Source organism: Chrysochloris asiatica, unplaced genomic scaffold (genome assembly GCF_000296735.1).
Source record: "Chrysochloris asiatica unplaced genomic scaffold, ChrAsi1.0 scaffold00009, whole genome shotgun sequence".
Lineage (NCBI taxonomy): Eukaryota > Metazoa > Chordata > Mammalia > Afrosoricida > Chrysochloridae > Chrysochloris > Chrysochloris asiatica.
The window spans coordinates 8,083,282-8,097,057 of NW_006408527.1; the positions used below are offsets into that span (position 1 = coordinate 8,083,282).

General features: G+C 43.9%; 1 protein-coding gene and 1 pseudogene across 2 annotated transcripts in view; both read right to left on the reverse strand.

The window, feature by feature from the left end:
* The window catches only part of TRAF5 (TNF receptor-associated factor 5), a 42,396-nt gene extending 31,543 nt beyond the window's left edge, over positions 1 to 10,853 (reverse strand). The window contains exons 1-4 of one of the 2 annotated variants that reach the window (XM_006834031.1): positions 10,824 to 10,853; positions 10,220 to 10,223; positions 2,995 to 3,213; positions 1,470 to 1,527 (exon numbers count right to left, since the gene is read on the reverse strand). In XM_006834031.1, the coding sequence (XP_006834094.1) occupies positions 1,470 to 1,527; positions 2,995 to 3,212 (276 nt within the window). In that variant the 5' untranslated portion in view covers position 3,213; positions 10,220 to 10,223; positions 10,824 to 10,853. Of the gene's footprint in view, positions 1 to 1,469; positions 1,528 to 2,994; positions 3,219 to 10,219; positions 10,224 to 10,823 lie in introns of those variants that run through there. The other variant, XM_006834032.1, reaches the window with a different exon arrangement.
* LOC102819303 lies at positions 6,050 to 6,459 on the reverse strand (annotated as a pseudogene).
* Positions 10,854 to 13,776: the final 2,923 nt, after the last annotated feature.

Sequence of the window (13,776 nt, forward strand, 5' to 3'; positions counted from 1 at the left end):
CATAGCTCAAACCAACCTTGTAGTCCTGCACATTAACCCGCAGAGCCATACCGGGACTCCTTATATACAATGGTGGGGTGATGGTTGTGTGCCGTGGAGTCAGTTCTGATTCATAATGTCCCTGTATAGGATTTCTGAAGCTATAAATCTTTATAGAAGCAGAAAACCTCATCTTTCTTCTGCAGAAAAGCTGGTAGTTTCGAACTGCTGACCTTGAAGTTGGCAGCCTGACTTGTAAACTACACTACCAGAGTTACTTTATACACGTTAAGATGGCTTAATCTAAAAGGTGATTTTCATGAGGATTCGGGAAAACTGGAACCCTCGTACATTGTTGGGGACACTGTAAAACACTGTAGCCACTTTGGAAAACAGGCCCCAAACCAATCCACTGCCATTGAGTCCAACTCATAGCTGTCCTGTAGGACAGAGCAGACCTGCCCCACACCTAGGATTTCCAAGGCTGTCAATCATTACAGAAGCAGACTGCCACAGCTTTCTCTGGTGGGTTCAAATTGCCGACTTTTCGGTTAGCAGCTGAGCACTTAACCATTGTCCTATCAGGACTCCTAACATGCAATTCCTTAAAATGTTAAACATGGAGTTACCATAGGACCCAGCAATTCCACACCTACACATATACGAAAGGAAAGTGAAAACAGATTCCAAATAAAAATCTGTATATGAATGGTCAAAGTAGCATTAGTCACAAAAGCCAAAAAGTAGAAGCAACCCAGATGTGCATCAATTGATGAATGGATAAACTACATGTGGTATATTCGTATGTTGTTGTTAAGTGCCATCAAGTCGGTTCCGACTCACAGTGATGCTGTATAGCAGTATAGCCAGGGTGGGGAACATTTAATTAACTCACCCCTAATGTGATGGAGTCCTGGGGTGGCGCGGTAGATTAATATTGTTGTTGTTAAGTACTGTCGAGTTGGTTCTGACCCATAGCGACCCTGAACAGGGTTTCCGAGGCTATAAATCTTTATGGGAGCAGAAAGCCTCATCATTCTCCCGCAGAGCAGCTGGTAGTCTTGAACAGCTGGCCTTGCAGTTCCCAGCCCTATTCGTAACCACTACGCTATAGAGCAGTTAAAATAATTTTTTTAAATTTTATTTCCTTTGCTAGGGAAGTTTTAGGAATTAGCCAAATGAGAAAGGGAATTCCGGTAAATAGGATGTTTTGTTTTTCTAAGCACTCAGTGTATCTGGAGCTCGTGTAAGAAGAGGATAAGGAGGTAGCAGGAGAGGAGACTTGGGATCAGTGAAAACCCAAACAAGTCTGTCTCACACAGGGAATAGGAATGGGATCTGACCTGACCTCATGGCACAGGGTACGAGTTTTAAGAAGGGTCCTCATCTTTCACTTTCCTGCTTCAACCTCTGTGTCCAACTCAGACTCAATACTGGTTCCTTTCTCCATCACCCAGAGGGCTGCTAAGCCACAGCCATGATTATCTTACCTCCTGAGATTTGATAACCTCCTTATCTACAGGGCAGATTGGCACTGAGTTTAATTCTCTGGAGAGAAAAATAAAAATGAAGCCAGTGTTAGGTCTCTACCTCAACCACGATTCCACATGCAGGCCCAGCACTTCAGCCACACTCTAACCCCTCAAAGAGTCGGTCCCTTTCCTTCCTCCATATCTTTGCACATGCTCGCCTCTACAATGCACCTCCCCAGGTTCCCAGTCTGTCTGAAGAATCCCACCCTGCAGGCTCAGGGTCATATACTAAGCTTCCAGGTAGAGAGTTAAGCAGCTCCCTGCCTCTGCTCCCATAGCTCTTTGCCCAGCTTCTTGCTTATCACCTGGGATCATAATCTGTCTCCTTCACTAGACTGGGAAGTTCTAGCGGCAGAGCCTGGGTCTTGTTACACACTGTACCTCTAGTACTTCAACTCTGCACATTAGAGTCTGGCAAAGTGCCTGGCACGCACAGATGGAGAATGAATAAACACATAAAGGGCTGGGAATGTGCTGTAAATAACAAGACCTCAATTACCCCCTGGCAAAGCTTGGTTGAATGCAGCAGCATGCTTACTGCCCCACCCTACAATGTCCCACCAAAGCCTATTTCCCTTTCTCTCCTGGAGTTTCCCTCAAAAAAGCATGCTCCAGTTTTACACATGCCCAGAAGAGACAGCATCCCTGAAGGCAAGGTTCCTTCTGGATGCTATTCCTCTGCCATACTGCAAGGAAAGAAAGACCAGGTGACAGCAACAAAACCCCTGAGAGATACAGGCCCTCCCCACATATTAACTCCCCACCAGAGACTGTGCGCTTAGGTTTGCTCTCACATGGAGCCTGAATTTTAGGGAAAGGTGACTATCTATAAATGAATACCAAAAAATGAACATGAGTCTTCAGGCTCTCACTGAGGAGTCCTGAGGGAGCCCCTCCTCACATACAGGGCTCTCTGGCTGACCATAGCAATTCCAGAAACCCTATATGTTATGGCTGGTATGTAGGTCCCAGACACTCTCACCCTTACACACAACTTAGAACCCAGCAACTGTGCCCCCTACACACACTTAGATCCCAGAAACCAGATCCCTTACACAGATCTCAGAAAATGCACCCCTACACACATTTAAACTCCACCCACTACTCATACTTAGATCCCCAAAACCGCATCCCTTACACACACTCAGATCTCAGAAGCCCTCGACCCTATACATACTCAGATCCCCAAAACTCCACCTCCTACACACACTTAGACTCTAGATCTCCTACACACACTCAGATGCTAGCAACCCCAGCCCCTATACACACTCAGATCCCAGAAATCCCATCCCTTAAACACACTCAGATCCCAGAAGCCCCAGCCCCTATACACACTTAGATCCCAGGTACCTCCTACCTTCTACACATACATACTTATACCTCAAACTCCCCACCCCTACAACCACTCAGATCTCAGACACTCCCATCCACGTCACACACTTAGCTCCCTGAAGCACCCCTCTGGCCTGCTTGGCCTGCTCACCTCAGGGACAGGATGCAGTGGTGGCAGAAACGGTGCCCACACCCCGTCTGGTGGGGGTTGTGAAGCACCGAGTGGCAGAAGGCACATTTGTAGCGCTCTTCTAATTGTTCCACAAATCGGTACTCGGTGTTGGGTTCAAAATCCAAGGAAACAGCGTTGCTAGAATTCTGGCGGATGAAACCACAGGCGATACCTCCTTGTCCATCAGAATAAGCCATGCTGGGGCATCGAGGGAAGAGAAGGAAAAGTAAGTGTCCAAACCACCAAAACTACTGTGGCCATCTGGTATTGGAATGATTTGTTTCAAATTCAGTGAGCATCACACATCACCCCCATGGCCATTCTGCTACAACTTTAAAACAGCAATAGCCACCTCCGGCCACTGAAGATGGGGAGATGTCCTTGTAGCAGGCTGCATCAGATGCAGTTGATGCTCCTTCATCTCTGTGATCATTAGTTTTTGACAGGATGCTAAATACCTGTATGAATCCTGGTATTTGTTCTGAATGCATGACATGGTATTCAAGTCTGAATGCAGGTAATGCGCTGGACTGCAAGGTTAGTTTGAACCATCAGGTTGGCAGGTCAAGCTCACCAGCCACTCCTCGGAAGCCCTATAAAGGGTCACTATGAGTCGGAACCGACTCAAGAGTACTTAACAACAACAACAGCAATAACAAATACCTGTCAGTGTGGCCACACTGTTGGATGACATTGTTGTTGCAAGGTGCTATTGAGTCAGTTGAAACTCATAGTCATGCTGTATTGGGTTTCTGAGCCTCATCTTTCTCTCCTGGAGCAGCTAGAGGGTTTGAACTGCCGAACTTGTGACTAGCAGTCCAGTGTTTCACCCACTGTGCTAGGAAGGCTCCTAAATTCTGCTAATGCTGTTAAGTGTCATTGAGTCAGTTTCAACTCATAGTGTCACTGTATAGTGTTTCTAAGGCTTGTAAATGTTTGGGAGAGCAGAAAATCACATCTTTTTCCTAAGGAAAAGCTGGTGGGCTTGAACCGCCAATCTTATGGTGAACAGTCCAGTATTTATCCTACAGAGCCACAGCAAGTTGTTAACTACATTCTAACTAAACTGCCTTAATGGACTTTCTTCTAAACTCAATTGAGTTGTTGCTAAGTGCCATGGAGTCAGTTCCAACTTATAATGACCCTGTATAGTTTATGAGGAGCAGTTAATGGGTTTGAACCTCCAACCTGTGGTGAGCAGTCCAGTTGCGTATCCTTCAGTGCCACACTAGGACTCCTACTCAATTGACAGCTGAATAAATATTTCAGCATCAAGTTAGAATTTTTCAAGCAAGAAGGTTATACTCGAATCTACCTACTTCTGGTAGCGTAGTGGTTATGAATCGGGCTGCAAACCTTAAGGTCAGCAGGTCAAAACTACCAGCTGTTCCACGAGAGAAAGATGAGGTTTTCTGCTCCCGTAAAGATTTACAGCCTTGGAAAGCCTGTACAGAGTCACGATGAGTCAGAACCAATTCCATGGCATATAACAACAACAAGAAACTGCATCTTTTTTTAAAAACGAGAACTAAGGAGTCCTGGTGTGGTGCTGTGGGTTAGTGCACTGAACTGCAAGATCGGTTTGAACCACAAGGTCGGCAATTCAAGCTCACCAGCCGCTCCTCAGAAATCCTATACAATGTTACTCTGAGTCGGAACTGACTCTAGAGCATCTCACAACAAGAGCTCATCTACTGTTTTCCCCACCAATCTATTTTCTATATTATAGTTGCAATGGTTTTTCAAAATCTAAGAATGAGTCAAGGCTACCTCCCTTACTTGAACTTCTTTCCATGGTTTTCAGGGTTCTTAGGGTAAAGTCCAGAATCCCCTTCCCCACTATCTTCCTAGACCACTTTTAATCTTGCTTTCTGCACTCCAGCTACATGGGTTTTCTTTCAGTTCTTTGAATACACTCTTCTCTCTCCTGTCACAGGGCCTTTGCACAAGCTGTCCCCTGTCCAGAATGTTTCCTCTGTCCCCTTCCAGTCAGTTACTACACAGGGTCTAACAGCAGAAAGCCCACTCAACACTTAATGAAATTTGTATGATTTACAGAGAAAGATGAGGCGTTCTGCTCCCATAAAGATTTACAGCCTCAGAAACCCTGTACAGGGTCGCCGACTCCACGGCACATAACAACAACAACAACACAGAGTGGCTGAGAGACAAAGGTGGAAGGGAGCTTATTTGAACCACAGAATGCATTACCTATCAAACATAAACAAACTGTTGTTGTTGTTGTTATGTGCCATGGTGTCAATTCCGACTCATAGTGACCCCATACAGGGTTTCCAAGGCTGTAAACCTTTACGGGAGCAGAAAGCCTCATCTTTCTCCCGTGGAACAGCTGGTAGTTTCGAACTGCTGACCTTGCGGTTCACAGCCTGATTCGTAACCACTATGCTACAATAAAATTTAAACATCCTTTGTAGAACGAGGTTCCTTTCCTTTAGAGAAATATTTAGTTTGTGTGATGAGATTTGATTTAGGTCTGTACCCCTCAATAATAGCACATAATCACAGATCTGTGAGCTTGCTCATCACTGTCTCCCCCGCCCTAACACAGAGTCTGGCATGGAGAACTCAGTCATTGGTTGAATTACTGCCCTTGAAAGAAATTTTTTTAAAGCCCTCATTAGAATAATGTGTCTAGCTTCTAAGACAGCTATTCTTTTATATATATATATTTCCGTCAGTAAGAAATTTACTTGTTTTTAAAAAGAGCCAAATGCTGGCATTGTTCAGAAAAAGTATAACAGGTTTATTTATAATTGTTATAAAGTTGAATTCCGGAAACTTATTCACTGAAACATTTTGACTTGCATTAATGCTTTATGTCCCTGCATTTATATTAAAAATTCACACAAATGAAAATGAAAAAACTGCCAATACCTGATTTCTGTCTCCTATTTTCCTATTCACAATCATATACTTAGGTACCTTTTGACCCCATGGGGGGAAAAAAATTCTAACGTTCAGAACTACCAGTAACAGGAAGACGAGAAAAAAAAAATCCCATTATAGTGAATTCTTAAGCACGTTCTCCACGTATGCGACGTGCTAGCTGGATGTCTTTTGGCATAATTGTTACACATTTGATATGGATAGCACACAGGTTGGTGTCTTCAAAAAGGCCAACCAGATAGGCCTCACTTGCCTCCTGAAAAGCACCAACAGCTGCACTCTGGAAGCGCAGATCTGTTTTGAAGTCCTGAGCTATTTCTCGCACCAGACGCTGGAAGGGGAGTTTATGAATCAAAAGTTCGGTGGACTTCTGATAACCCTAATTTCACTAAGCGCCACAGTACCAGGCCTGTAACCTTGAGGTTTCTTCACCCCTCCAGTAGACGGCGCACACTTAGGAGCGGCTTTTGTAGCCAGTTGCTTTGGGAGTGCTGTCCCACCGGTTGATATGCAGGCAGTCTGCTTTGTAGGAGCCATGGTATAGAAACCTCCTCACTTAACCCCCCTTCTCCTTCACCTGGAGCTCAGAGGGCTAGAGGTAGTGCTGGCGTTAGAGAGCGAGAGATGGCGGCGCGGCAACGAACACAACTCTTTAACTCTTTTGAACCAGGCTCTCCTCCCTCACTTAAAAAAATAATAATAATAATGAAAATTCTACACTTTCTTTGCAGAAAATAGCATACCCATCCAAACCTGTACATCTATCGATCCTCTGAGCCCATGTGTAACCCCCAGGTTAAGAGCAGCCCTACCTCCCCAGCAGGAAAGCTGTTCCTTTTGAGCACAATGTGGGGAGTGGTACTTTCTGGTGTCTGGCAAATGATCAAATAATGAGAGGCCACCTGGTGGTGAGGGGACCCCTGGGGATATCATCCTTCCACATGGCTGAGCACAGGAAGGCCTGGGCCTCAGGCACACTTGCTTTGTCTTGCCCTTGGGATCCCTTGAGACTCTTGTAGCTGATGAAGCCAACTGATGGAGCAGATACCCAGCCTGACCAGGTGAGAGATTTGTGCCATGGAGTAGGTTCCAATCATAGCGACCCTGTATAGGGTTTCTGAGAAACGGCTGCTAAGTTTGAAACATCAACCTTGTAGTTCAAACAGACCTTGCGATCCTACGGCGCCACACCAGGACACTAAGTGAGAGATGGGTGGCCCCACTCAACACTTAGCTCTGCTTTGGCCATTTGCTGACCTTTCTCCCTTGGATGCTTTGGCTGGCTTCTTTCAGTAAATAAAGCTTTCTCCTTGGAGGAGCCTAGCTGACCAGGGGATTTTTTTTTTTTTTTTTTCTCCATCCTGCGCTCTTGAGACCAAAGCCCCGCCTTTTCCTCTTGGCATGCGTTTCTTGCAAAACTTCAAGCTTGGTAGGTGAGCAGTGCAAGGTGTAGCTGTTTCTTTTTTTAAACACAGTTTACTCTTGGGATTTAACAAGCGTTTTCATAATAAAAATGAAGAGGCATGGTAGTTGATTTTACACACACACCTCCCTAATAACTAGGAACCTCCTTTCTCCTAGAAAAGTGGAGAAGCCAATTTCACACTGCCCTAAACTGCTCTATGTTCTCTCGTCTTCAAGGAATGGACGTTTCACACCCTGTGCTCCTCTGGGATTCTCTCCTGAGACTGGAACAGTGACAGCTGTCAGCCTGTCACTCTTGTGACATTGTATTTCACTACATCTAACTGTAAGTTCTCAGAAATGTTACTAAAGCAACAGGCTTATTCAGCCCCCAGAATGAGAGCTGTTATTGAGTACTGGTTATGAATCAGACTGCTAATCGCACAGTCAGCAGTTCAAAACTACCAGCTGTTTCGAAGGAGAAAGATGAGGCTTTCTGCTCCCGTAAAGATTTACAGCCTCGGAAACCCTGTACTCCACGGCACATAACATCAACAACAACAACCCTCGAGTCAGTTCTGACTCACAGTGACCCTGTATAGATAGGGTTTCCAAGGCTTTGTAAATCTTGATGGGAGCAGAAACTTTATCGTTCTCCCAAGGAGCAGCTGGTAGACTCGAACCAACAATCTTGTGGTTCACAGTCCAGTGCTTATTGTATGGAGCCACCACACTCCCCAGATAAGGGTGTAGGGTGTACGAAAGTCAGTGCAAACTCCTCCACTACACTCTAGTCTCTTTCCTAGCACAAGATTCTACTGTACTCATCTACCTCTATGACCATCTTTCTTTACAACACCGCTTCTCAAACTCTTTCCGTCCCAGCACCCTTTGCATTCTTAAAAATGGAGGACTCCAATGAGTTTCTTATGTGATTTGTACCTCCTGGCACTTGCTGTATCCTATTTATTGTATGTCACATCAGGAATTAAAACTGGAGAATTTTAAAGTGTGTCAATAATTCAATCTAAAGTAACAATAGTTCAATTATATGTTAACACAAATAACATATTTTTATGAGAAATAACTACTTGCCAAAACAACAACAAAAAATTTTTTGAGAACCATGTCATTGTTTTATATTTTTGCATATCTCTAACATCTGGCTTCATAAAAGACAGCTGCTGTCCCTCCTATCTGCTTGTGAATTCAGTCTGCTTCAGGGTCACACATCGTGTCACTTCTGGAAAACTACACTGGACACTCGTGACAGAATCAGAGGGAAATCAGGCAAAAGACACACCAGAATTATGCTAAGTTTTTTGAGATTATTTTTTATTGTGACAAAATATAATTAAATATTTGTCATTTTAACCATTGACAAGCATGATTCAATGGTACTAATTATATTCACCATATCTTGTAACCATCAACACAACCCAGGAAAATTCTTTTGACTATGTAGATCTCAGGCAGCCTCAGGCAGTGGTGTGTTGGTAAATGTTTAACCGCTGGCTCTCCTGGAAGGAAAACCCTGGTTTTGTAGCATACATCCATTTCTGTGGTTAAATATTCCCACCATAGCTGGGTTTCAAGCTACCAACATGAAACGTCACTGAACGCAGAGTTGGAAAGAGATGTACAAAGCTAGCTCTTAGGAACTCCTGAGCACTGCTTCCAAGTAGCCCCAGGTGACCTGACACACACTTTGGAGAATCACAGCTCCTCTAGCCTGCAGGATGGGCCCAGGCCTTGTCAGTCTGTGTCCCAGCAGGATTCAGCATAATGAGACCCTCACAAACAAGAGGCCTAAGGGCTAAATGCCCCATCTTCCCTCTTCCCAACAGCGTGGGTGCTGGTGGTGCTATACGATAAGCACTGGACTGCTAACCACAAGGTTGGTGGTTCAAATCCATCAGCTACTCCTTGGAAACCCTATATAGGGTCACTATCAGTCAGAACCAACAACAGCACTTAACAACAATAACAACAACTTAACACAGCTTTGCCGACGCCATCTACTCACCAATTCACCCTCTACTCTGCTGCCATGTTTTCCAATGTTTATTGTTATCAGTTTGTATTTATCAAATTAGACATTTTAGAAAATAAACACTTAGGTTACATTATGAGATACTATACTTTAGGTGTTTCAGGGGGGTGTTCTAGATAACTTGAGATCTGATGTTGCCCAAGAAAGGACCTGCCTCGTTCCTCTGAAATTTCCTCAGCCTGTGTCCCTGCTCTGAAACCAATCAATGTCCTGTGCTCACTGACATGGGAGCACCCCAATAATAGAACCACAGAGACTGACGTTTCTTCACTTAACAAATTTATTTCTCTAATTATTTCAATGCTTCCAGCTGGTACTGTCATTCCCAGGCAGCTATTTAGTGGAAATGAATATGAGTTCATTGTATTATAAACTTTCCCTCTGTGTATAATATCTTAACGTAACAAGAGTTCTGTTCTTGAAAATAAGCAAAAGATCATCAGAACTATGGCTCTTGGAGCCTGCTCATCTACCTTTCTGCAGGAAATAGTGCCTCACTGCTGTTGATGAATGCTAAGTGTGCTCCTCCTGTGAACACAAACCAAAATAGACAAGAGAATCTTACAGCCATCTGCTCCACAAGGGCTCCCCTGAGTTCCAAATACCAGTTTTTAGCTTCATGAGCTGATGCATCTTACCAATGTGGATGCCTCAGAATTTTTAAAGGAGAGTTCTGAAAGATCTGGTTTAAACGCTTCACTTACACATTTCTTCTGATTCATCTCCAGGGAGCATATCATAAACACAGCCCAACGTTCAGAAGCAGCATGAGTTTAGCTTTTAATGATGACAAAAAGGGCACACTATTTTTAGAGTTTAGTGTCAGATTTAGCAAAGAACCATCCTTGACATTCAAAGCCCCCCAACATCCTTTATATGAATGAAAGCTTGTAAAATTCAGGGCTGTGTTTATATATTTCATGATAGTAAGATAGAAGCCCAGGAACTACCACTCCAGGATTTTCAAGTTCTGATTCCCAGGGATTCATTGATTATTATGTATTATGGATTGAATTGTGTTCCCGCAAAGTACATGCTGGAACTCTACTTCTGTAAATATGACCCTATATGGAAATAGGGGTTTTCTTTTGTCACGTTAATGGGCTGTACCATTCACCAAGTGTAGGGTGAATCCTAAACGTCATCACTTCAGTTATATAAAAAGACCAGAATAGACACAGAGACATATATATAGGGAGAGAGAGGCCATAAGAGGATTCTCTACAAGCCAAGAAACCAAGGGGCAGCCAGGGCTACTGACAAAGGAAGAATTCACAATGACAATGCCTAATTTGGATTTCTACCACCCCCACATCTATGAGAACACAAAATTCTGTTCTTGTAGTATTTGTGCTACAGGTCAACTAGGTAACTAAGATACTATTGGTCGGATTCCACAATGAATAGGGCAAGATCAGAGCTCTACCCCTGCTCTGTCATTTACCAGATGTGAAACTTTGGGCAGGACACTCCCACAACCCTTCACTGAAGCAGTGTCTAAGTTCTGGACTAGGTCCTGAGAATAGAGACATATGACACCATGCCTAACCTTAAGGTCCTCCAACAGAGCAGAGAAAATGGGACATAAAAATGTCAAATTATAATATACCAGGGGCAAGAGGCATTAAAAGAATAAAGAACTGCTGAAGCCCAGATGAAGGGTAGCTAATACTTTGTGGGATGTCAGCGGTGATTTCACAGAGAACAAACATCTCAGTTGGTCTTGGAGAGGAAGGAGGAATTTTCTAGATGAAGGACATTATACAAGTTCCGGAATGATTAATAATTAAAAGGAACAAGCTAATCGTGGTCTATTTGCTTTCACATCCATTCCCTAGTTTTCCTCTGCCTTCACCTATATCATGAGGTGGAGGTAGGGGTGGCCCTGCAAATTGTTTCCCAGCCTATCTTGTTCCCTTGTTCTCAACCAATGAGCGGCACTGGCAGGAGACTAAGAGTGGGAAGAAAGGGAGAAGCCAGGGTATTCTTTCCTTATCCCTCTGTTAGGTGGAAGCAACTGGTGTTTCTCTAAGGCTCCAGCAACCACCAAATGGCCTCTTTCCTTCCCACCAGGCAGTCCCAGCAGGTTCTTAGGCTTTGTAAAGGCCATTTCCTCCTTTTGTCCCTTCAGCTGTGGGCAGCTCCCCACTATGGTCTACCTCAGATTGCCTCAGTTGGAGAAGCCGTTTAGATTCTCAACTTTTCCACTGCCAGTGTTATCAATTCCTGGGTAATTAAACTCTGTCAGAAATATCTAGAAAGTTCTATGTAAAATATAAGTGTGGAAAGACAGGAGAGGAACATTGTAAAGAGCTCTGAATGTACACAGTGGTCAGGAATTTCAAGCTTTACCTGTGGTTTTCAAAAGCCTGTGGGGTTTTGTTTTGTTTTGTTTTTATCATTTTGAGGATAACAAACATGGAGGGTGGGCCCAAATGGGGAGCTTACAGAAGAGCTACTACAACAGGGATGTAGGAGGATGTAGGAGGATGGAAGTCTGATGGAACACAGTGGCAATGAGAAGCCATGCATTCTGAGGTAAAACCCATGGCTTTAAAAATGGGTTAGGGAAAAGAGACTTGAGGATGACTACCAGTTCCAGACAGATGCTGGAACCAATAAGAGGGAATGAAGGAGAGAAGTATAGGATGTGTTTGTGTGCTGAGTTGAGTGGGAGACGTTATCAAGTCTGGGGCACCTGGGATAGTCTCAGGGGAATGGGCGTGGGTCACACCAGCTAATATCTCTTTCAGTCTAAACTTATGAGTCTAAGGAATGGCTACACTTCCTTCCTTCCATTGTGGTGTCAATAATTGTGTTAAAACTTCCCATGGCATTGTTTCTCCCCCATTTTACAGGAACCCCAGTGACAGTGCAGTCCTGATGTGGTGCTGTGGGATAAGCACTGGACTACTAACTGCAAGGTTGATGGTTCAAACCCGCCAGTCTCTCCTTGGAAACCCTATTCAGGGTTGCTATGAGTCTGAACTGACTCAGTGGCACTTAGCAACAACAACAATAATAAGGACTCCTGCTGTGGCACTGTGAAACAAGCACTGGACTGCTAACTGCAAAGTTGGTGGTGGGGGTATGCCATGGAGTCGATTTCTACTCATAGCCACCCTGAATAGGGTTTCTGAGGCTGAAACTCTTATCGGGAGCAGAAAGCCTCATCTTTCTCCCGCAGAACAGCTGGTAGTTTCGAACTGCTGACCTTGAGGTTAACAGCTCAACATGTAACCACTATACAAGGTTGTTGTTGTTGTTTGGTGCCATCGAGTTGGTACTGAACTATAGCGACCTTATGCACAAGCAGAATGAAACACTGCCCAATCCTGGGCCAACCTCACTACTGTTGCCACGCGATGCTGCCACTTGGCCAATCCATCTTGTTGGGGGTCTTCCTCTTTTTCTCTGACCCTCCACCTTACCAAACATGATATCCTTCTCCAGCAACTGGTCCCTTCTGACAATATGTCTGAAGTATGACCGACGAAGTTTGGCCAATTTGGCCTCCAAGGCGCATTCTGGCGCCACTTCTTCCAAAACTGATCTAATGGTTCTTTTGGCAGACCATACCACTTTCAATATTCTTCTTCAACACCAGAATTCAAAAGCATCAATTCTTCTACGGTCTTCTTTATTCACTGTCCAGCTTTTGCATGCATATGAGGTTACTGAAAATATCATGGCTTGGGTCAGGCACACCTTAGTCCTCAAGCTGACATCTTTGCTCTTCAACACTTTAAAAAAAGGTCTTATGTAGCAGATTTGCCTAATGCAATACGTCATCTGATCTCTTCCGTGAATGTTGATAGTTGATCCAAGAAGAATGAAGTCCTTGACAACTTCATTCTTTTCTCCGTTGATAAGAATGCTTTTTATTGGTCCATTGGTGAGGATTTTTGTTTTCTTTGCATCGAGATGTAATCCATACCAAAGACTGTGCTCTTTGATCTTCATCAGTAAATGTTTTAAGTCCTCTTCACTTTCAGCCAGCAAGGTTGTATCATCTGCATATCGCAGGTTGTTAATGAGTCTTCCTCCAATCCTGATGCCACATTTTTCTTCATATAACCCAGCTTCTCAGATTATTTGCTCAGCATACAGGTTGAATAAGTGTGGTGAAAGAATACAACCTTGTTGCACACCTTTCTTAATTTTAAACCATTCAGTGTTCCCATGTTCTGTTTGAACAACTGCTTCATTCATTGTTCCCATGTTCTGTTTGAACAACTGCTTCATTCAGTGTTCCCATGTTCTGTTCGAACAACTGCTTCTTGGTCCAGGTCCAGGTTCCTCATGAGCACAATTAAGTGTACGCAAGGTAGATGGTACAAAACCACCAACCTTTCCTTGGAAACCTTATACAAGATTGCTATGAGTCAGAACCTATT